The sequence below is a fragment of the Pseudophryne corroboree genome, chromosome 2 (genome assembly GCF_028390025.1).
Source record: "Pseudophryne corroboree isolate aPseCor3 chromosome 2, aPseCor3.hap2, whole genome shotgun sequence".
Lineage (NCBI taxonomy): Eukaryota > Metazoa > Chordata > Amphibia > Anura > Myobatrachidae > Pseudophryne > Pseudophryne corroboree.
The window spans coordinates 223,724,231-223,749,122 of record NC_086445.1 but is presented as its reverse complement, the minus strand read 5'-3'; the positions used below and the strand labels follow the sequence as shown (position 1 = coordinate 223,749,122).

Below are 24,892 nucleotides of genomic sequence, written 5' to 3'. Positions count from 1 at the left end.
AGCGACCTCGGTGCAAATTTTAGGACTAAAAATAATATTGTGAGGTGTGAGGTGTTCAGAATAGACTGAAAATGAGTGTAAATTATGGTTATTGAGGTTAATAATACTATGGGATCAAACTGACCCCCAAATTCTATGATTTAAGCTGTTTTTTAGGGTTTTTTGAAAAAAACACCCGAATCCAAAACACACCCGAATCCGACAAAAAAATTTCGGTGAGGTTTTGCCAAAACGCGTTCGAACCCAAAACACGGCCGCGGAACCGAACCCAAAACCAAAACACAAAACCCGAAAAATTGCCGGTGCACATCACTATAAAAAACATGCTGTTTATTGTGTAATAAATGTTTTGTACGTTAACATATTACACTATGGTTGCAGTATTTCATATTTCTCTTACATCCTAGAGGATACTGGGGTCCACATTAGTACCATGGGGTATAGACAGGTCCACTAGGAGCCTTGGCACTTTAAAAAATTAATAGTGTGAGCTGGCTCCTCTCTCTATGCCCCCCCTACCAGACTCAGTTTAGAAAATGTGCCCGGAGGAGCCGGTTACACTTTGGAGAGCTCCTGAAGAGTTTTCTACTTTTATTTTTAATGTTTGTTATTTTCAGTCAGGGCTGTTTAGGCAACAGCCTGACTGCTCCGTGGGACTTAGGGGGGAAAACCGCCCAACTTCCTATAGAGTTAATGGCCCCCCGTTTCTCTGCTGGCAGGACACTGAGCTCCTGAGGGAGCTATTCGCATGGCACACCATGGTGCAGCGTACCCTCCCACAGCAAGCCGCCACCCCCTAACAGAGCCTGAAGTTTGAAGAGTGGTGAATACAGCGCCGGCGTCCCGGTTAGCGGGTTGCCGGCAGGATTGGCGACACTAGGGTAGGAGCGCAGGCTGCGCTCCAGGGATGCTCAGACAGGACACACGCTACGGCGGGGTCCCGCTATGAGGGGCGCGCTGAGCCACCCATCGTACCCACACTGGCCACGCTTGCTAACAGGTGTCTCAACAGTTTGTTAGCACAAACTACAAAATCCTCAGGGCCAGTATAAATATTGTAAAGTGCGGGAAGCTGCGCGCCATTTTGGAGTCGGGGCTTCCCACTGAGCGGATCCAGCGGCTCTCCAGTGTCATTTCCCTCTGCAGTTCAGACACAGCAGCATTACAAGGGACACGCAGCTCCTCTGACAAGACCCCAAGTCTCCTCAGCGGTACCCGGGGGTCTTCGTGAGGGGGGGGGGGGGAGCAGTGTACATATTATAAGTACTACTTGGGTGCTTGGTTGTTGCGACCCAGCTTAGTTTTACTACTGCGACAGGGGCGCTGTGTGGCTGGCTCTGAACTCTGTCTCTCTGAGACTCTGCCTACATATACTGTGTTTTCACCTATTGGTGGTCATTCCGAGTTGTTCGCTCGTTATTTTTTTCTCGCAACGGAGCGATTAGTCGCTAATGCGCATGCGCAATGTCCGCAGTGCGACTGCGCCAAGTAAATTTGCTATGCAGTTAGGTATTTTACTCACGGCATTATGAGGTTTTTTCTTCGTTCTGGTGATCGTAATGTGATTGACAGGAAGTGGGTGTTTCTGGGCGGAAAAAACTGGCCGTTTTATGGGAGTGTGTGAAAAAACGCTACCGTTTCTGGGAAAAACGCGGGAGTGGCCGGAGAAACGGAGGAGTGTCTGGGCGAACGCTGGGTGTGTTTGTGACGTCAAACCAGGAACGACAAGCCCTGAACTGATCGCACTGGAAGAGTAAGTCTCGAGCTACTCAGAAACTGCACAGAGAAGTCTTTTCGCAATATTGCGAATCTTTCGTTCGCAATTTTGATAAGCTATGATTCACTCCCAGTAGGCGGCGGCTTAGCGTGTGCAAAGCTGCTAAAAGCAGCTTGCGAGCGAACAACTCGGAATGAGGGCCCTTGTGTGTGTAGGTGTCCCTTTACAATCATGTCCAGGGACTGTGTTTCTTGTATAGCTGAATGAGATCTTATTTAGCACCCCCTTAACACATTTATTAATCCTTCTGGCCTTTTAATTACACTTTCACTAGTATATTAATTTTTGTATATACAGTAGATTTTGTTTTCCTTTTATTAACACATACTAACACTTTACCTTCTCGCGTTGTGCTGCCCTAGGGTAGCTGTCTTTTGCCGGTTTGTGGGGTTCTGCACCCAGGATCCAGACCTAGAGTTAGGGACTACCAGCATCAGAGGAGCCTTGTCGGGACCTGGTGGCTTATCATACGTTTGTAAACTGTATGTAACTAAGACCTCTGGATTTCTATTCTATAAATATATGTATAGTCTTTCATGTCTTGGTACAGGTACAGCTCGGTGTGCTGGGGGACACCAGGGGTTAATCCCCAATGTATTTCTAGCTTAGACTACCCCCTCCCTTTCATGCACCTGAACTGTATTTCCTAATTGATTTGAGCAACTTACATCTTGTTTTGTACAGCTGAATGTCTCTCATCCCCTGTAGACTCACTACCCTGTACTCAGGATAGTGTTCACTCCCAGTCCAGTGGGGCTGAACCCCCGTGGTTGGCTTCCATTAAAGGGATGATTTCACATATTTCAACTAAGCTGTCTAATAATGAAAAGGAAACACAATTCTAGATGCAAAAATGGATGACCTGATACATAGAGATTCAGCTCCCATGCAACACCCCAAGCTCTCGCCATTTGCCCACAAAAACACTCTGGCCCAAATCATGCAGGGTGATACAGATCCTGATACATCAGATCCTGAGGAGGGGGAAGTGGATACGGGTGGGGGGGTTGCCATCCTGTCACAGGGAATACAGGCCCTCATTGAGGCTATCAGGACTGTCCTACATATTCCTGACAAGACGGATGAGGTTGAAGAGTCTTATTTTAATACAAAAAAATCGTCGGCTACCTTCCCAGCTTCAAAGGAATTAAATGCCCTCTTTGAAGAAATGTGGGTGAACCCTGATAAAAAGTTTTAGATCCCTAAGAGATTGATTTCTTCCTTTCCCTTTCCTGCAGAGGATAGGAAGAAATGGGAAAACTCGCCAATTGTGGACGCATCTGTGTCCAGGTTGTCGCGTAAGAAAGTTTGGCGATAGCCATGCACGGTCCTGCGCATCGCTATCGCCGGTGCTAGATTGCCCTGCATGCAGGCACAATCTAGCACCCAGCGGTGAAATGAGTGCCCCCCCCCCTGCTCAGCACACATTGCGCTGTGCTGAGCGGTCACTGATAGATCGCTCAGCACATATCTCTCCCCATGTGTACGGGGCTTTAGTCAAGTGTCTGGTACCATCGCTTTATTCCAAGCGGTTGTGAGTAGTATGTGTGACAATGGACAATTAGGCTTAGCACTCACCCTCCTGCAGTCCGCAACAACAAACAGTCTCTGATACTCACTCCAAACCTCACAGGTTATTTAAGTCTCTCCCGGACTCTGTCTTATACCACTTTCAGACATCCTCCAAAAACCCGGGATTTTGCACATGAACGCACATCAACACAGGATTTTGGCATGTCTGAAAGGCCCCAACCTGGGAACACGTTCCCGGGTTGCCAACCCTTCAATTAAGCAAGGTTTTTCCCGGGAATTAAGTCCCAGGTAGACAACCCAGCTTAGGTCTGAATGGTGCGACCCAGGAAATTTACTCCCAGATCGCGCCTACATGCCTGTGATTAGCATGTGTTTTTCTGGAAGGAGCGGGGCTGCCTGGAGGGGTCGCAGCCTAACAGAGAGGCGGCCTGTTGTGGTGAGGTCTGGGCTGGTGTGTGTGTTTGTGTGCAGGGCTGTCTTTTCATATGGGCTCAATGGGCTCTTGCCCAAGGGCCCAGGAATATAAGGGCACTAGGCTGACAGCTGAGGGTCCCCTCTTTCCAGGGGTACCAGATGTTTGAAAATCGGCCTTGGGGAATCGGAGATATCTGACTTGAAAGCAGTGGTCCCCATCCAAGCCTGTTAATTGCTCTTCCCAGCCAGATATCTCGGGTTCTGTCTGACAGAGTTTTTCTGCAGGTATAATCCTAAAGCTGTGTCTCTCCCCTTTTGGTGAATACTGGCAGCTTGTCTCTACTATGCCCAGAACCAGAGATATCAGCCATCCAGCAGCTGGTCCCTGCTCCAGCTCAACATGCCTAATATGCAGTTTTAGATTTTCATTGGTGAATTGCTCAGGCTCCTGAACTCTGATCCCCAAGTCCCCAGAACCTTCTGAAAGGTGGGGCTCTCTAGTTTTTTATCCTATTCAAAGCTAAGAAATATATTTTTAGGAACTTGAGATATCTGCTGTCAAGCAATCTGCCCTCCTACCGGAAAATTATACGTATTAAGCCCACTCCACTATCCACTCCTCCCCTACGTATTAAACACCCCCTACCACCCTGGAAGTCATGAACTAGGGCTTCTTCATTCAGCCCAATACCCCCTTCTCCATTTTAGCCCCATCTGTACAGTAAAGGAGTAATTAGTAGAACTTACTGCTCCAGGTCCTACATGCTGAGCGGAAGGTAGAACACCCCTTACTGCCGGCGGGACATCAAAGCTGCCACTGATAGCACCCCCCACCCCTACTGCTGAAGTAAGGGTAGAGGGCCCAGTGCATTGCTGTGCCCAGGGGCCTACATTGCTGTTAAGACGGCCCTGTTTGTGTGTATTAATTTGGCATGTGTGTATTTTAACATGTATGTGTGTGTTTGAGTGTGACGTGTATGTGTAAGACGTGTGTGTATATGACATGTGACATGAGAGTAGCCTGGTCTGCCCTGCTTCTGTCTGAAAGGGGTCCACCGGGACTGAGCAGGGAAATTCCAGAGTCGTATGTCTGAAAGGGGTATTAGCAGTTTCAGATCTCTCAAAATGGGCGCGCCTCTGCATAGGTGTGGTGGTGACCAACTGTGATGTCTCATGCCCCTCCTCTCCCGGTTTTCCACACTTGTGGAAGCACCCCACTGCTTTAACTGTGCAGTGCTGTTCTCCACCACCGCGTGTGACCCCCTGGTGTGCCCCCAGTCAGCTCTCCAACTCCACTCCTCGCCACACATCCAGCTCCTTCAGTGGCTTCTCTCCAACTACCATCACCACCCTCTTCTTCCAACAAGGCTCCACTTGCTCTCTCAGTCTCTATCCAATCAGATCCTGCCACCTTGCAAACAGGACACGTGACCTGTCTCTGGTCCATCCCTTAACCCCCGCTGTACCAGCCAAATGGGTCATCAGGTTGCACACACTGTCATTCCTATTTTAAAGGGGTATACACAACTGTCTCCGGAGTTCCACAACTGTAGTTTTTGGAGTATATGGCAGCCACTAATGCTGTCTGTGGTAATATTGCTGTTCCGGATACTGTCTGTATGGGTTCAGTATGATTTCCCAGGGGACTGGACACCCGCATCTCAATATCTGAAATGGAGGTAATTATGCTCAACCCCCCCCCCTCATTCGCTGCAGCCTAAGCCTAACACTCCCCCCTTAGTGGCTAAACCTAACCTCTCCCTAGTGGTGCATATCCCTAACCCCCCTCCCCGCAGCCTAGCCCTAACCACCACCATCCCCCCCTGCATCATAACCCCCCCTACCCCGTGTGGCACCAAAAACCAAACCCCCTCAGCCCTAACCCACCCGCTATACTTATAGTTGGGATGCCACCTATTGGGATTCCGACGATGGTCTCCTAACCCTGTTGGGATTCCGGCGTCGGCATTCTGGCAGGTGTTGGGATTCCAGCATCCGTATTTCAAAAGCTGGGATCCTGACAGCCAGCATCTTAACCGCATCCCCTCCATATTACATCATGGTCATGTAGGTAAAGGATGACTGCTTTCCACTGAGATGGTGGTCACTGTGATGATCATCCTGATTTGATTGTGACTAACTTGTGCTACTGTGCAGTGTAATGTAACTAACGGGCACTAATGTGCGGTGTAATGTGAATAACGGACGCTACTGTGCGGTGTAATGTGAATAACGGACACTACTGTGCAGTGTAATGTGAATAACTGACGCTACTGTGCGGTGTAATGTGAATAACAGATGCTACTGTGCGGTTTAATGTGAATAACGGATGCTACTGTGCGGAGTAAGATGAATAACGGATGCTACAGTGTGGTGTAATGTGAATAACGGATGCTACAGTGTGGTGTAATGTGAATAACAGATGCTACTGGGTGGTGTAATGTGAATTGTTTTATAGAGAATTGTTAGGGGAATTCGTTGGCGCTCCAAATGATCTCTTCTGCCTCCTACTTTTATCCCGGATCTATCCCAGAAGATCCAAAAGAAATTTTTTCATCTCAGTTTCATAGATACCGGTTCCTATGTACAGATTTGGCTGGTCTTCCTAATCCTTAATACGGGCGGTGCCCTCCGGCAGCCAATATTTTATTTTAATTTTTGGATTTCATCTTTGTTTTTTGTGAAAAGAATTTTTGTCAAAAAAGTTTTTATTAAAATTTACCACATATATATACGAGCCTCTATCTTCATGAAGAACAAAGATACCTTGATGCGAATGTAACACACACCAACATCGTGAGTACTGGTACGACTTTCTACACTTATAAAGATACCTTTACATGAGGAAATTGCACTTAACGAGTGTAAGTTAGGTACGCATTGTAGATATCCATGTCTATGTATTTTTAATACCATCTGAAGTTAAGATTGAACCACGATACAATTTTGGGAAAAAAAGATACCTTTACAAGTTTACCACCTATCGTTATAGTGTAAGTGGAGGTACGCACTCACTCTAAATGTGCGCCCGATTGGGAGACCTTCTAGCTCCAATCATCATTTAAAGAAACCGTTATGTGCTGTGATTTATTATTTATTGTGTAAGCTAGGTATATCCGGCAATAAAATAATATCGCATAAATCCATATAGAAAAAATTGGAACTAGAATATAACCTAGTTATTCCAATTTTTCTATTTACATGCACCATCCGAAATTCTTTGGAAGATTATCTTCAAAGAAAACAGAAGGAGAAGGAAGATCACTCACAATATCAGCACACCCTGATATTTAGATAAGTATTAGCGATTTATTCTCAGCGCCATCCCTCTTTTTCCACCTTTTTCCGGTGTAATGTGAATAATGGATGCTAATGTGCGGTGTAATGTGAATAATGGATGCTAATGTGCAGTGTAATGTAAATAATGGGCGCTACTGTGTGGTGTAATGTGAATTGGTACTATTCTGTGGCCATGACCCTACCACATAAAGACACGGCCCTACATCTTTGGCATGCATTGCCCTATTTTAAGTATGGAGGTGAGAGGGGCGCCAATTTTTCTAGTTACGGTACTAATAATTATTATCTTTTATTTTCCTTTCCTTTAACTCACTGTCTCCTACAGATCCTGAACAGCTTCACTCCTACCAGCGTGTATTAGGGGAAATTGCTTTACAGCTAGAGAGAAGGATTCTATTTTCAATATTTCCGGATCAACCTTTACTTCATGGATTTGTGGTCTCTAATATAGAGGAGAAGATTTACCAGGTACTGAGCATCACTGATATTACTCTCGCAATGCAAAGACAGACCTTTCTCTCCCACATGAGTCAGATTCAGCAACTCTGTAAAATATATAAAACGTGTGTGGCAGGGGAGTAAGTTCATACTAGGAGCTCAGAGGCTCCAGAGCTGGGGCTACAGTGCACATTGAAGCTCCTATTTAAAGCGAGGACTGCTCTGCAGCTTAACTTCTGGAGCCACCACTGTTGCCAACACCCCAATACCAGCAGCACCCAAACAAGCACTGCCCCTAAACCACATTCACTATCACCTCAGCAGCACCTAGTCATACATCCACCCACCTTCACTACCAACACCCCAAAAGCACCCACACACCCTCCCCCCCCCCCCCATTCACTGCCAACACCCCAGCAGCATTCCTCCCCCCATTCACTGCCAGGACCCCAGCAGAACCCAGACACACACGCCCCTTCCCCTATATTCACTGCCAACACCCCAGCAGCACCGAGACACACCATTCCCGTATTCACGTACATCATCCCAGCAGCACCCAGACACACACACAGTCCTCCTCCTTAATTCACTACTAACAGCCCAGCAGCACCCAGATCCACACACTTACCCCTGCAGCCACTACCAACAACCAAGCAGCACCCAGACACACACACTACTGCCCTTGGATTCACTACTGACACCCTAACAGCATCCAGGCATACACTGCTCCCCATGCATGCACTGCCAAAACCCCAGCAGAACCCAAACACACCATCCCTGTATTCACATACATCATCCCAGCAGCACCAAGGCACACACACAGTCCTCCCCCTGAATTCACTACTAACAGCACGCAGCACGCAGACACACACTCTCCTCCAATGCAGTCACTGCCAACACCCCAGCAGCATCCAGACACACCATTCCTTTATTTACAGCCATCATCCCAGCAGTACCCAGACACACACACCCTCCTCCTGCTGTATTCACTGCCAACACCCTAGTAGCACCAAGATACATACACTTCTCTCCTGCAGTTACAGCCAACACCCAAGCAGCACACAGACACACACACATACCTCCCAACATGACCTTCTCCAGGAAAGACAAAATGCTCTGCTCCTGGGCTTCTCTCTTAATTTATGATTGCCGGCACCTGTGCTGAAACACCTTTCTTATCCATTAACCTGTTCAACACAGGTGCTGGCAATAATGAGTTAAGAAAAAGTCCAGAAGCAGAGCATTGTGTCCCTCCTGGAGAGGGTCATGTTGGGAGGTACAGTATGCACTAGAGATGAGCGGGTTCGGATCCCTGAGATCCAAACCCTACCGAACCTCCCTACCCGAGTCCGGATCCGTGTCAGGCTCGGGTTTTCCCGCCTGACTCGGAAACCAGAACTAGGCAAAACGTCACCATCTCGCGGGATTTGGATTCCATATAAGGAGCTTCGCGTCCCCGCCATTTTCACTCATTGGAGAGTGCAGAGAGAGGACGTGTCAACGTTCTCTGTGTCCTCAGTGTCTGTGTCTTGTGCTGCATCTGCCCAGTCACAGTGGTTGTGTCCTCTTGCTGCCATATGTCCAGTGCTTCTGTATAGGGTGCTGTGTTGTGCTGCATCAGTTCAGTCACGGTGGTATCCTCTGCTGCCATATGTTCAGTGCTCCTGTATAGGGTACTGAGTTGTGCTGCATCAGTTCAGTGGTGGTGTATTGTGCTGCATAAGTCCAGTGGTAGTGTCCTGTGCATCAGTCATTCCAGTGACCAGTCACAGTGGTATCCTCTGCTGCCATATGTCCATTGCTGCTGTATAATAATAACAAGTCCCTTACAGTGTTGCTGTGTTGTCCTGCATCAGACAAGTGGTAGTGTCCTGTGCATCAGCCATCAGTCATTCCAGTGACCAGTCACAGTGGTATCCTCTGCTGCCATATGTCCAGTGCTCCTGTGCCACATATTGTGTTATATAACTCCAGAAAAATAATGAAGAACAAAAATGTGGAGGATAAAATAGGGAAAGATCAAGAGCCACTTCCTCCTAGTGCTGAAGCTGCTGTCACTAGCTATGACATAGATGATGAAATGCCGTCAACGTCATCTGCCAAGGCTGATGCCCAATGTGATAGTAGAGGGCATGTAAAATCCAAAAAGCCAAAGTTCAGTAAAAAGACCCAAAAACAAAATTTTAAATGGTCTGAGGAGAAACGTAAACTTGCCAATATGCCATTTACAACACGGAGTGGCAAGGAACGGCTAAAGCCCTGGCCTATGTTCATGACTAGTGGTTCAGCTTCACATGACAATGGAAGCCCTCATCCTCCTGCTAGAAAAATAAAGAGAGTTAAGTTGGTAAAAGCACAGAAAAGAACTGTACGTTCTGAGATGTTATCACAAATCCCCAAGGAGAGTCCAAGTGTGTTGGCGGTTGCGATGCCTGACCTTAACAACACTGGATGGGAAGAGGTGGCTCCTTCCACCATTTGCACGCCCCCTGCAAGTGCTGGAAGGAGCACCCACAGTCCAGTTTCTGATATTCAAATTGAAGATGTCACTGTTGAAGTACACCAGGATGAGGATATGGGTGTTGGTGGCGCTGAGGAGGAAGTTGATGCTGAGGATTCTGATGGTGATGTGGTTTGTTTAAATGAGGCACGGGGGGAGACACCTGTTGTCTGTGGGATGAAGAAGCCCATTGTGATGCCTGGGCAAAATACCAAAAAAAGCCACCTCTTCGGTGTGGAATTATTTCTCCACAGATCCGGAGAACAGGTGTCAAGCTGTGTGTTGCCTCTGTCAATCTGTAATAAGTAGGGGTAAGGATGTTAACCAGCTAGGAACATACTACCTTATACGTCACCTGCAGCGCATTCATCAGAAGTCAGTGTCAAGTTGTGAAACTTTGGGTAAGAGCGTAAGCAGTCCAACGATACCTAAATCCCTTCTTGTACCCAAGCTCCTGCAAGCCACACCACCAACTCCCTCAACGTCAACCTCCTCCTCAGCCATGAATGTCAGTAGTCCTGCAGGCCATGTCTGGGCAACACTGACGAGTCCTCTCCTAACCGGGATTCCTCGGGAGGATCCTTGAGTGGTATGCCTACTGCTGCTGCTGTTGCTGCCAACGCTGCTGTTGTTGCTGCTGGAAGTCGATCGTCATCCCAGAGGGGAAGTGGGAAGACCACTTGGACTACTTCAACTAAGCAATTGACTGTCCAACAGTCCTTTGTGAGGAAGATGAAATATGACAGCAGTCATCCTGTTGCAAAGCGGATAACTGAGGCCTTGACACTTATGTTGGTGCTAGACGTGCGTCTGGTATCTGCTATTAGTGCAGTGGGATTTAGACAATTGATGGAGGTATTGTGTCCCCAGTACCAAATCCCATCTAGGTTCCACTGCACTAGGCAGGCGATACCGAGAATGTACAGAGATGTCAGAAAAAGTGTTGCCAGTGTACTAAAAAATGCAGTTGTATCCAGTGTCCACTTAACCACAGACATGTGGACAAGTGGAACAGGCCAGACTGAGGACTATATGACTGGGACAGCCCACTGGGTAGATGTATTGCCTCCTGCAGCAACAACAGCAGCAGCGGCACCAGTAGCAGCATCTTGCAAATCTAAACTCGTTTCTAGGCAGGCTACGCTGTGTATCACCGCTTTCCGTAAGAGGCACACCCGCTGACAACTTCTTACGGAAACTGAGGGACATCATCGCGCATTGGCTTACCTCACTTAGACTCCCCTGGGGATTTGTGATATCGGACAACGCCACCAATATTGTGGGTGCATTACAACTGGGCAAATTCCAGCACGTCCCATGTTATGCACATTCAATTAATTTGGTGGTGCAGAATTTTTTTAAAAATTACAGGGGTGTACAGGAGATGCTGTCGGTGGCCCCAAAAATTGCGGGCCACTTTCGACATTCTGACCTGTCAACAGCTCCTCCTTCAATTTCTCCCACCACTGGGCCTGCAAGGAAAAGGATAAGATATCCTAGCCCACCCACTGGCGGTGATGCAGGACAGTCAGGAGCGAAAGCTGACATCTGGTCCGGACTGAAGGACCTGCCAACGATTACTGACATGTCTACTGTCACTACATATGATTCTGTCACCATTGAAAGAATGGTGGAGTATTATATGAGTGACGGCATCCAAGTAGGCATGTCAGACAGTCCGTACGTATACTGGCAGGAAAAAGAGGCAATTTGGATGTCCTTGCACAAACTGGCTTTATTTTACCTAAGTTGCCCCTCCCTCAAGTGTGTACTCAAAAAGAGTGTTTAGTGCAGCCGGTAACCTTGTCAGCGATCGGCGTAGGAGGTTACTTCTACAAAATGTCGAGTAGATGATGTTTCTCAAAATTAATTATAAATTCCTCCAGGAAGACCTTGACCAGCAATTGTCTCTGGAAAGTACACAGGGACCTGTGATGGTGGATTCCAGTGGGGACGAATTAATACTCTGTGAGGAGGGGGGATGTACACAGTGAAAGGGGTAAGGAATCAGAGGATGAGGTCGACATCTTGCATCTGTAGAGCCAGTTTGTGCAAGGAGAGATTGACTGCTTCTTTTTTGGTGGGGGCCCAAACCAACCAGTCATTTCAGCCACAGTCGTGTGGCAGACCCTGTCGCTGAAATGATTGGTTTGTTAAAGTGTGCATGTCCAAGGACAATTCCATCTTTCACCTCTTTCTTCTTTGCATAATATGCTGTGTGGGGACTATTTTTTTTAAGTGACATCCTGTCTGACATTTCCGTATATGTCCAGTGGTACTGCCATATAATTCCAGTGATATTGCCGTATAATTCCAGTGATATTGTTTTATAATTCCAGTGGGAATTGTTTGTGTCGCTTGGGTTAGTCAGACAGCTACCTCATTGCACCTCTTCTACATCTTTGCAAGAGGTGCTGTTTGGGGCCTAGTTTTTGAAAAGTGCCATCCTGTCTGCCACTGCAGTGCCACTTCTAGATGGGCCAATTGTTTGTGTCGCTTGGCTTAGTCATACAGCTACCTCATTGCACCTCTTCTGCATCTTTGCATGAGGTGCTGTTTGGGGCCTTTTTTTTTATATCTACCCTACTGTCTGCCACTGCAATGGCACTCCTAGATGGGCCAGGTGTTTGTGTTGTCCACTTGTGTCACTTAGCTTAGTAATTCAGCAACCTCGGGGCAACCTTTTGGCCTAAAAACAATATTGTGAGGTGTGAGGTGTTCAGAATAGACTGGAAATGAGTGGAAATGAATGTTATTGAGGTTAATAATACAGTAGGATCAAAATTATCCCCAAATTCTGTGATTGTAGCGGTTTTTATGTTTTTTTCAAAAATCATCCAGATCAAAACCAAAACACGAAAGAGTGGTTTTGGCAAAACCAAGCCAAAACCAAATAACGTAAGTGGAATTAGAACCAAAACACAGAAAGTGCCAGCCGCACATCTCTAGTATGCACACTCCTGCCCTTTGATTCACTACTAACACTCTAGCAGCATCCAGATATACACACTCCTCCCCCTTCAGTCACTGCAAACACCCCAGCAGAACCCACACACACACTCCTCCCTCTGCATTCAGTACCTACACACCAGCAGCACTAAGACACACTTTCCCTATAATGACAGCTAGCTTCCCCCCAGCACCCAGACACACACACACTACTCCCCCTGCCTTCATTGCCAACAACCCAGCAGCACCCAGACATGCACTCCTCCCACTACTGTCACTGCCAACACTGATTCAACAGAGTCATACATCCACCCGCCTTCACTGACAACACCCCAGCAGCACCTAGACACACACACACACTCTTCCTCATGCATTCACTGTCAACACCACAGCGGCACCCAGACGCACACACTCCACCCCAGAGGCGAATTTAGACCTCATGGGGCCCTAAGCAAGACATTGATTTCAGGACCCCCTTCCTCAAACATTCCATAGTACTATATAGGTTTAATTCATGAATGTACGCTGTGGCTGGTGTTTGTACAAGCGAGAGATTATTGGCAGACTGCGTATGTGTCAAGGTGGCTTTGCAATCTCGCTCGCAGTGAGGGTTGTGTGTGTGTTTGTGTGTCAATCTCTACAGCCATTGCTATGTAATAATAAGATTTTACTTACCGATAAATCTATTTCTCGTAGTCCGTAGTGGATGCTGGGGACTCCGTCAGGACCATGGGGATTAGCGGCTCCGCAGGAGACAGGGCACAAAAATAAAGCTTTAGGATCAGGTGGTGTGCACTGGCTCCTCCCCCTATGACCCTCCTCCAAGCCTCAGTTAGGATACTGTGCCCGGACGAGCGTACACAATAAGGAAGGATTTTGAATCCCGGGTAAGACTCATACCAGCCACACCAATCACACCGTACAACTTGTGATCTGAACCCAGTTAACAGTATGACAAACGTAGGAGCCTCTGAACAGACGGCTCACAACAATAACAACCCGATTTTTTTGTAACAATAACTATGTACAAGTATTGCAGACAATCCGCACTTGGGATGGGCGCCCAGCATCCACTACGGACTACGAGAAATAGATTTATCGGTAAGTAAAATCTTATTTTCTCTGACGTCCTAGTGGATGCTGGGGACTCCGTCAGGACCATGGGGATTATACCAAAGCTCCCAAACGGGCGGGAGAGTGCGGATGACTCTGCAGCACCGAATGAGAGAACTCCAGGTCCTCTTTAGCCAGGGTATCAAATTTGTAGAATTTTACAAACGTGTTCTCCCCCGACCACGTAGCTGCTCGGCAGAGTTGTAATGCCGAGACCCCTCGGGCAGCCGCCCAGGATGAGCCCACCTTCCTTGTGGAATGGGCCTTGACAGATTTAGGCTGTGGCAGGCCTGCCACAGAATGTGCAAGTTGAAATGTGCTACAAATCCAACGAGCAATCGTCTGCTTAGAAGCAAGAGCACCCAGTTTGTTGGGTGCATACCGGATAACAGCAAGTCAGTTTTCCTGACTCCAGCCGTCCTGGAAACCTATATTTTCAGGGCCCTGACAACATCTAGCAACTTGGAGTCCTCCAAGTCCCTAGTAGCCGCAGGTACCACAATAAGCTGGTTCAGGTGAAACGCTGACACCACCTTAGGAAGAAACTGGGGACGAGTCCGCAGCTCTGCCCTGTCCGAACGGACAATCAGATATGGCTTTTGTGAGACAAAGCCGCCAATTCTGACACTCGCCTGGCCGAGGCCAGGGCCAACAGCATGGTCACTTTTCATGTGAGATATTTCAAATCCACAGATTTGAGCGGTTTAAAATGTGATTTGAGGAATCCCAGAACTACGTTGAGATCCCGCAGTGCCACTGGAGGCACAAAAAGGGGGTTGTATATGCAATACTCCCTTGACAAACTTCTGGACTTCAGGAACTGAAGCCAATTCTTTCTGGAAGAAAATTGACAGGGCCGAAATTTGAACCTTAATGGACCCCAATTTGAGGCCCATAGACACTCCTGTTTGCAGGAAATGCAGGAATCGACCGAGTTGAAATTTCTTCGTGGGGCCTTCCTGGCCTCACACCACGCAACATATTTTCGCCACATGTGGTGATAATGTTGTGCGGTCACCTCCTTCCTGGCTTTGACCAGGGTAGGAATGACCTCTTCCGGAATGCCTTTTTCCCTTAGGATCCGGCGTTCCACCGCCATGCCGTCAAACGCAGCCGCGGTAAGTCTTGGAACAGACCTGGTACTTGCTGAAGCAAGTCCCTTCTTAGCGGCAGAGGCCATGAGTCCTCTGTGAGCATTTCTTGAAGTTCCGGGTGCCACGTCCTTCTTGGCCAATCCGGAGCCACGAGTATAGTTCTTACTCCTCTACGTCTTATAATTCTCAGTACCTTGGGTATGAGAAGCAGAGGAGGGAACACATACACCGACTGGTACACCCACGGTGTTACCAGAACGTCCACAGCTATTGCTTGAGGGTCTCTTGACCTGGCGCAATACCTGTCCAGTTTTTTGTTCAGGCGGGACGTCATCATGTCCACCTTTGGTCTTTCCCAACGGTTCACAATCATGTGGAATACTTCCCGATGAAGTCCCCACTCTCCCGGGTGGAGGTCGTGCCTGCTGAGGAAGTCTGCTTCCCAGTTGTCCACTCCCGGAATGAACACTGCTGACAGTGCTATCACCTGATTTTTCGCCCAGCGAAGAATCCTTGCAGTTTCTGCCATTGCCCTCCTGCTTCTTGTGCCGCCCTGTCTGTTTACGTGGGCGACTGCCGTGATGTTGTCCCACTGGATCAATACCGGCTGACCTTGAAGCAGAGGTCTTGCTAAGCTGAGAACATTGTAAATTGCCCTTAGCTCCAGTATATTTATGTGGAGAGAAGTCTCCAGACTTGATCACACTCCCTGGAAATTTTTTCCCTGTGTGACTGCTCCCCAGCCTCTCAGGCTGGCAACCGTGGTCACCAGGACCCAGTCCTGAATGCCGAATCTGCGGCCCTTTAGTAGATGAGCACTCTGCAGCCACCGCAGAAGAAACACCCTTGTCCTTGGAGACAGGGTTATCCGCTGATGCATCTGAAGATGCGATCCGGACCATTTTTCCAGCAGATCCCACTGAAAAGTTCTTGCGTGAAATCTGCCGAATGGAATCGCTTCGTAAGAAGCCACCATTTTTCCCAGGACCCTTGTGCAATGATGCACTGACACTTTTCCTGGTTTTAGGAGGTTCCTGACTAGCTCGGATAACTCCCTGGCTTTCTTCTCCGGGAGAAACACCTTTTTCTGGACTGTGTCCAGAATCATTCCTAGGAACAGCAGACGTGTCGTCGGAAACAGCTGCGGTTTTGGAATATTTAGAATCCACCCGTGCTGTCGTAGAACTACTTGAGATAGTGCTACTCCGACCTCCAACTGTTCTCTGGACCTTGCCCTTATCAGGAGATCGTCCATTTTCTTTGAAGAAGAATCATCATTTCGGCCATTACCTTGGTAAGGACCCGGGGTGCCGTGGACAATCCAACCGGCAGCGTCTGAAACTGATAGTGACAGTTCTGTACCACGAACCTGAGGTACCCTTGGTGAGAAGGGCAAATTGGGATATGGAGGTAAGCATCCCTGATGTCCCGGGACATCATATAGTCCCCTTCTTCCTGGTTCGCTATCACTGCTCTGAGTGACTCCATCTTGATTTGAACCTTTGTATGTAAGTGTTCAAATATTTCAGATTTAGAATAGGTCTCACCGAGCCGTCTGGCTTCAGTACCACAATATAGTGTGGAATAATACCCCTTTCCTTGTTATAGGAGGGGTACTTTGATTATCACCTGCTGGGAATACAGCTTGTGAATTGTTTCCACTACTGCCTCCCTGTCGGAGGGAGACGTTGGTAAAGCAGACTTCAGGAACCTGCGAGGGGGAGACGTCTCGAATTTCCAATCTGTACCCCTGGGATACTACTTGTAGGATCCAGGGGTTCACTTGCGAGTGAGCCCACTGCGTGCTGAAACTCTTGAGACGACCCCCCCACCGCACCTGAGTCCGCTTGTACGGCCCCAGCGTCATGCTGAGGACTTGGCAGAAGCGGTGGAAGTCTTCTGTTCCTGGGAATGGGCTGCCTGCTGCAGTCTTCTTCCCTTTCCTCTATCCCATGGCAGATCTGACTGGCCTTTTGCCCGCTTGCCCTTATGGGGACGAAAGGACTGAGGCTGAAAAGACGTTGTCTTTTTCTCCTTTATACGGCAATACTTCCATGTGCCGTTTGGAATCTGCATCACCTGACCACTGTCGTGTCCATAAACAACTTCTGGCAGATATGGACATCGCACTTACTCTTGATGCCAGAGTGCAAATATCCCTCTGTGCATCTCGCATATATAGAAATGCATCCTTTAAATGCTCTATAGTCAATAAAATACTGTCCCTGTCAAGGGTATCAATATTTTCAGTCAGGGAATCCGACCAAGCCACCCCAGCGCTGCACATCCAGGCTGAGGCGATCGCTGGTCGCAGTATAACACCAGTATGTGTGTATATACTTTTTAGGATATTTTCCAGCCTCCTATCAGCTGGCTCCTTGAGGGCGGCCCTATCTGGAGACGGTACCGCCACTTGTTTTGATAAGCGTGTGAGCGCCTTATCCACCCTAAGGGGTGTTTCCCATAACTTCTGGCGGGAAAGGGTATACCGCCAATAATTTTCTATCGGGGGAAACCCACGCATCATCACACACTTCATTTAATTTATCTGATTCAGGAAAAACTACAGGTAGTTTTTTCACACTCCACATAATACCCTTTTTTGTGGTACTTGTAGTATCAGAAATATGTAACACCTCCTTCATTGCCCTTAACAAGTAATGTGTGGCCCTAAAGTAAAATACGTTTGTTTCTTCACCGTCGACACTGGAGTCAGTGTCCGTGTCTGTGTCGACCGACTGAGGTAAAAGGACGTTTTAACGCCCCTGACGGTGTTTGAGACGCCTGGACAGGTACTAATTGGTTTGCCGGCCGTCTCATGTCGTCAACCGACCTTGCAGCGTGTTGACATTATCACGTAATTCCTTAATAAGCCATCCATTCCGGTGTCGACTCCCTAGAGAGTGACATCACCATTACAGGCAATTGCTCCGCCTCCTCACCAACATCGTCCTCATACATGTCGACACACACGTACCGACACACAGCACACACACAGGGAATGCTCTGATAGAGGACAGGACCCCACTAGCCCTTTGGAGAGACAGAGGGAGAGTTTGCCAGCACACACCAAAATGCTATAATTATACAGGGACAACCTTTATATAAGTGTTTTTCCCTTATAGCATCTTAATATATATAATCATATCGCCAAATAAGTGCCCCCCCTCTCTGTTTTAACCCTGTTTCTGTAGTGCAGTGCAGGGGAGAGCCTGGGAGCCTTCCCACCAGCATTTCTGTGAGGGAAAATGGCGCTGTGTGCTGAGGAGAATAGGCCCCGCCCCCTTTTCGGCGGGCTTCTTCTCCCGTTTTTCTGAGACCTGGCAGGGGTTAAATACATCCATATAGCCCCAGGGGCTATATGTGATGTATTTTTTAGCCAGAACAAGGTATTCTCATTGCTGCCCAGGGCGCCCCCTGCAGCGCCCTGCACCCTCCGTGACCGCTGGTGTGAAGTGTGTGACAACAATGGCGCACAGCTGCAGTGCTGTGCGCTACCTCATGAAGACTAAAAAGTCTTCTGCCGCCGGTTTCTGGACCTCTTCACTTTTCGGCATCTGCAAGGGGGTCGGCGGCGCGGCTCCGGGACCGGACTCCATGGCTGGGCCTGTGTTCGATCCCTCTGGAGCTAATGGTGTCCAGTAGCCTAAGAAGCCAATCCATCCTGCACGCAGGTGAGTTCACTTCTTCTCCCCTAAGTCCCTCGTTGCAGTGAGCCTGTTGCCAGCAGGACTCACTGTAAAATAAAAAACCTAAAAACTTTTTCTAAGCAGCTCTTTAGGAGAGCCACCTAGATTGCACCTTGCTCGGACGGGCACAAAAACCTAACAGAGGCTTGGAGGAGGGTCATAGGGGGAGGAGCCAGTGCACACCACCTGATCCTAAAGCTTTATTTTTGTGCCCTGTCTCCTGCGGAGCCGCTAATCCCCATGGTCCTGACGGAGTCCCCAGCATCCACTAGGACGTCAGAGAAAATATAGTGCTATTGTAAAGTGCCCAAGAATCTGTGTATGCCAGCCCCAACCCCCTGGCAGATGGTAGGGTATTATTGTTCTTAAATTAACACTGTAGTGTGCAGGCAGGCACAGGCAGATGCAGGCAACCGCAGAAGCACAAGCACTTACCTGACTCCTGAAGTCTTCAGCAGTGCACTCTCTCTGGGCACGTCCCAGCCGACTCCTCTCTCGCATGTGACATTATCGCATGCATCATGACATCACATGCACAACACACTGAGTAAGAAGGACGACACAGGCAGGGGTGGATTGGGATTGAAGACCAGCACAGGAAAGTTCTGAAGCAGTCCTAAATGAGGGGAAAGGAGGAGCCTGAGGAAGGGGGGGCGAGGCCTGATGGCATATCAAAATGGGCCTGATGGTATAAAAGGGGCACCCTGCTCCTTCCCTCACACCCCAACCACATCCTCTGCTCCATCACCCTGTTCCTCTCCTCATACTCTGGCCCCATCTTGTCCTCCAATAAAATTGACCCTGCCTCCCGCTGCTGTCACTACTATGACCCTTAGGAAAGTACTAGAGACTATGAGGGGAAATAGAGCCAAAAGTGTCACAGAGAGAGAGAGAGAGAGAGCGCGCATCAGTGAGAGTGAAAGGGTTTCAGAAAGAGAGAGAAAAGTGAGAAAAAAAGGGAGAGCGAGAGAGGGTGTCAGGTAGATCGACAGGGGAAGAGAGAGGGTGTCAGAGGCTGTCTGGGAAAGAGACAGAGAGATGTCAGAGATGGATAGACAGAGAGAGGGGGTGGGGAGAGAGAGAGAGGAAGGTGTAGTGAGCAGGAGAGATGGTGGTAGGGAGGGAGAGAGAGAGGGGGAAGCAAGAGAAAGAGAGAATGTCAGAGAGGGACAGAGGGAGATGTGAGCAAAAGAGAGAGTATCAGAGAGAGAGAGAGAGAGAGAGAGAGAGAGAGAGAGAGAGGGTGTGTGTCAGGGTGAGGGAGGAAGCAGGAGAGGGGAGAAAGGGAGAGAGTGTCAGAGAGAGAGAGAGAGAGAGAGAGAGTGTCAGAGAGAGTGTCAGAGAGAGAGAGAGAGAGAGAAAGGAGGAGCAAGAGAGAGAGGGTATCAGTGGGAGAGTGTCTCAGGGAGAGAGTGTTGGAGAGAGACATGGTGTTAGAGAAAGGGAGGAGTAGTGAGCAGGAGGAAGACAGAGGGGAGCAAGCGAGGGAGAGGGTGTCAGAGAGAGGGAGGGGTAGCAAGCAGGAGAGAGACAGGGGGTGTCAGGGAGAGAGACCGAGAGAGGGAGAGCAAGAGAGAGCTTGTCAGGGAGAGAGGGAGGTGGCGTGAGCATGAGAGAGAAAACATGTCAGGGAGAGAGGGAGAGAAAGGAGAAAAAGAGGGTGTGAGAGAGAGAGGGAGCAAGAGACAGGGTATCAGTGAGGGATAGAGACAGAGAGGGGAGCAAGAGAGGTAGAGAGAGGGAGAGAGGTAGAGAAAGAGGGAGGGAGGGGGAGTGAGTGGGAGAGTGAGTCAGGGAGGGAGAGAGAGAAATGGAGGGAGAGAGAGCGGGAGAGAAAGAAGGTGTCAGGGTGGGAGAAAAAATAAGATTTTAAACCTACCGGTAAATCTTTTTCTCCTAGTCCGTAGAGGATGCTGGGGACTCCGTAAGGACCATGGGGAATAGACGGGCTCCGCAGCAGACATGGGCACTATAAAGAAAACTTTAGAATGGGTGTGCACTGGCTCCTCCCTCTGTGCCCCTCCTCCAGACCTCCGTTAGAGAAACTGTGCCCAGAGGAGACAGACAGTACGAGGAGAGGATTTTGTTAATCCAAGGGCAAGATTCACATCAGCCCACACCATCCACACCGTATAACCTGGAATATACGAACCAGTCAACAGTATGAAACAGAACAGCATCAGTCAAAGACTGCACAAAACTGTAACATAACCCTTATGCAAGCAATAACTATATACAAGTCTTGCAGAATGTTGTCCTCACTGGGACGGGCGCCCAGCATCCTCTACGGACTAGGAGAAAAAGATTTACCGGTAGGTTTAAAATCTTATTTTCTCTTACGTCCTAGAGGATGCAGGGGACTCCGTAAGGACCATGGGGATTATACCAAAGCTCCCAAACGGGCGGGAGAGTGCGGATGACTCTGCAGCACCGATTGAGCAAACATGAGTTCCTCATCAGCCAGGGTATCAAACTTGTAGAATTTAGCAAAAGTGTTGAACCCGACCAAGTCGCCACTCGGCAAAGCTGTAATGCCGAGACGCCTCGGGAAGCCGCCCAAGAAGAGCCCACCTTCCTAGTGGAATGGGCGTTCACCGAATTAGTTAACGGCAATCCAGCCGTAGAATGAGCCTGCTGAATCGTGTTACAGATCCAGTGAGCAATAGTCTGCTTAGAAGCAGGAGCGCCAACCTTGTTGGCTGCATACAGGACAAAAAGAGACTCTGTTTTCCTAACCCTAGCCGTTCTGGCTACATAAATTTTCAAAGCCCTGACCACATCAAGGGACTCGGAATTCACCAGGTCCCTTGTAGCCACAGGCACCACAATAGGTTGGTTCATATGAAAAGAGGAAACCACCTTAGGCAAAAATTGAGGACGACTCCGCAACTCAGCTCTGTCCACATGGAAAATCAGATAGGGGCTTTTGTGAGATAAAGCCGCCAACTCAGACACTCGCCTTGCAGATGCCAAGGCCAACAACATAACCACTTTCCAAGTGAGATACTTTAATTCCACGGTTTGAAAAGGCTCAACCAGTGAGACTTAAGGAACTGTAATACCACGTTAAGGTCCCATGGTGCCACTGGGGGCACAAAAGGAGGCTGGATATGCAGCACTCCCTTCACAAAAGTCTGGACTTCTGGTAGAGAAGCCAATTCCTTCTGAAAGAAAATGGACAGGGCCGAAATCTGTACCTTAATGGAACCTAATTTTAGGCCCAAATTCACTCCAGTCTGTAGGAAGTGGAGAAAACGGCCCAGATGGAATTCTTCCGAAGGAGCATTCTTGGTCTCACACCAAGACACATACTTCCTCCAGATACGGTGATAATGTTTTGCTGTCACCTCCTTCCTAGCCGTTATCAGAGTAGGAATGACCTCATCCGGAATGCCCTTTTCAGCTAGGATCCGGCGTTCAACCGCCATGCCGTCAAACGCAGCCGCTGTAAGTCTTGGAACAGACAGGGCCCCTGTTGCAACAGGTCCTCTCTGAGAGGAAGAGGCCACGGATCTTCTGTGAGCATTTCCTGCAGATCCGGATACCACGCCCTTCGAGGCCAATCTGGAACAATGAGAATTGCCTGTACTCCTTTTCGTCTTATGATTCTCTATATTTTTGAGATGAGAGGAAGAGGAGGGAACACATAGACCGACTGAAACACCCACGGAGTCACCAGGGCGTCCACTGCTACCGCCTGAGGGTCCCTTGACCTGGCACAATACCTCGGGAGCTTTTTGTTGAGGCGTGACGCCATCATGTCTATTTGAGGCAGTCCCCACTGACTTGCAATCTCTGCAAAGACTTCTTGATGAAGTCCCCACTCTCCTGGATGGAGATCGTGTCTGCTGAGGAAGTCTGCTTCCCAGTTGTCCACTCCCGGAATGAATACTGCTGTCAGAGCGCTCACATGATTTTCCACCCAGCGAAGAATTCTGGTGGCTTCCGCCATTGCCACTCTGCTCCTTGTTCCGCCTTAACGGTTTACATGAGCCACTGCCGTGACGTTGTCTGACTGAATCAGAACCGGTAGGTCGCGAAGAAAATTCTCCGCTTGACGTAGGCCGTTGTATATGGTCCTCAATTCCAGTACGTTGATGTGTAGACAAGCCTCCTGGCTTGACCACAGACCCTGGAAGTTTCTTCCCTGTGTGACTGCTCCCCAACCTCGGAGGCTAGCATCCGTGGTCACCAGAACCCAGTCCTGAATGCCAAACCTGCGACCCTCTAGAAGGTGAGAGATACCCTGGCCCTGGGGGACAGGCTGATCATCTGATGAATATGTAGATGTGACCCGGACCACTTGTCCAGAAGGTCCCACTGAAAGGTCCTCGCATGGAACCTGCCGAATGGAATGGCCTCGTAAGACGCCACCATCTTTCCCAGAACTCGAGTGCATTGATGGACCGACACCCTTTTTGGCTTTAACAGGTCCCTGACCACGTTCTGGAGTTCCTGGGCCTTTTCCATCGGGAGAAAAACCCTTTTTTGTTCCGTATCCAGAATCATGCCTAAGAAAGGCAAACGGGTCGTTGGAACCAACTGTGACTTTGGTAGATTGAGAATCCAGCCGTGCTGCTGCAACACCCTCAGGGAGAGTGATACGCTGTTCAGCAACTGTTCTCTCGATCTCGCTTTTATTAGGAGATCGTCCAAGTACGGGATAATTGTGACTCCCTGCTTGCGCAGGAGCGCCATCATTTCCGCCATTGCCTTGGTGAAAATCCTCGGGGCCATGTAAAGCCCAAACGGCAACGTCTGAAATTGGTAATGACAATCCTGTACAGCAAATCTCAGGAACGCCTGATGAGGAGGATATATGGGGACATGAAGGTATGCATCCTTTAGAGAATCCGTGTCGGTATCAGTGTCAGCTACTTGGGATAGTGGGCGCTTTTGAGACCCAGAAGGGCCCTGTGACATAGTGAAAGGCAGGGATTGACTCCCTGTATTTACCCTGGACTCCTTTACCCTGGACTCCGCTTTGTCCAACCTTTTGTGTAATAAATTCACATTTGCATTTAAAACATTCCACATATCCAACCAATCAGGTGTCGGCGTTGCCGACGGATACACCACACTCATTTGCTCCACTTCCTCCCTAGAAGAGCCTTCCGCTTCAGACATGCCGACACACACGTACTGACACCCCACACACTCAGGGAAATCTCTAATCTGGAGACAGTTCTCCCAACAAGGCCCTTTGGAGAGACAGAGAGAGAGTATGCCAGCACACACCCAGCGCCAATGACCCTGGAAACACAATTCCCAGATATATATAGCGCTTTTTTATATTATATATATATTTTGACTGCGCCCAAATTATGTGCCACCCCCCCTCCTTCAAAGCCCTCTGTCACCGTGTTCAGCAGGGGAGAGTCCGGGGAGCCAGCTTCTCAGCAGCGTTCTGTGGAGAAAATGGCGCTGGTTAGTGCTGTGGGATCAAGCTCCGCCCCCTCAGCGGAGGGCTTCGGTCCAGCTCAAAATACAAAAAAAACCCTGGCGGGGGATTGTATATTATAATGCCATAGCTGAATATACCGTTTATGCCAGCCAAGAGGATTATTGTTGCCCAGGGCGCCCCACCTGTGCCCTGCACCCATCCCTGTGTGTGTGGGAGCAACGGCGTGCAGCATTACCGCTGCGCGTTACCTCAGTGAAGATCTGAAGTCTTCTGCCACCTGTGAAGTCTTCTTTCTTCGTATACTCGCCCGGCTTCTATCTTCCGGCTCTGCAAGGAGGACGGCGGCGCGGCTCTGGGACGAACGGCTAGGGTGAGACCTGCGTTCCGATCCCTCTGGAGCTAATTGTGTCCAGTAGCCTAAGAAGCAGAGCCTATCACTGAAGTAGGTCTGCTTCTCTCTCCTCAGTCCCACGGCGCAGGGAGCCTGTTGCCAGCAGGACTCCCTGAAAATAAAAAACCTAACAAAATTCTTTATTACAGAGAAACTCAGGAGAGCTCCCCTGAAAGCACCCAGTATCCTCTGGGCACAGGATCTAACTGAGGTCTGGAGGAGGGGCATAGAGGGAGGAGCCAGTGCACACCCATTCTAAAGTTTTCTTTATAGTGCCCATGTCTCCTGCG

The 24,892-nt window shown here is 48.9% G+C and overlaps 1 protein-coding gene across 22 annotated transcripts in view; it reads left to right on the top strand.

Annotated features, from left to right (window-relative positions):
- The window catches only part of LOC135010635 (thrombospondin-4-like), a 509,209-nt gene that overhangs the window by 423,457 nt on the left and 60,860 nt on the right, over positions 1–24,892 (top strand). For 21 of the 22 annotated variants that reach the window (XM_063952413.1, XM_063952406.1, XM_063952410.1 and 18 more), the window contains one exon: positions 7,350–7,492. The exons of the other annotated variant lie outside the window; for it this stretch is intronic. In XM_063952413.1, the coding sequence (XP_063808483.1) occupies positions 7,350–7,492 (143 nt within the window). The remainder of the gene's footprint in view (positions 1–7,349; positions 7,493–24,892) is intronic. 22 annotated transcript variants of the gene reach the window in all.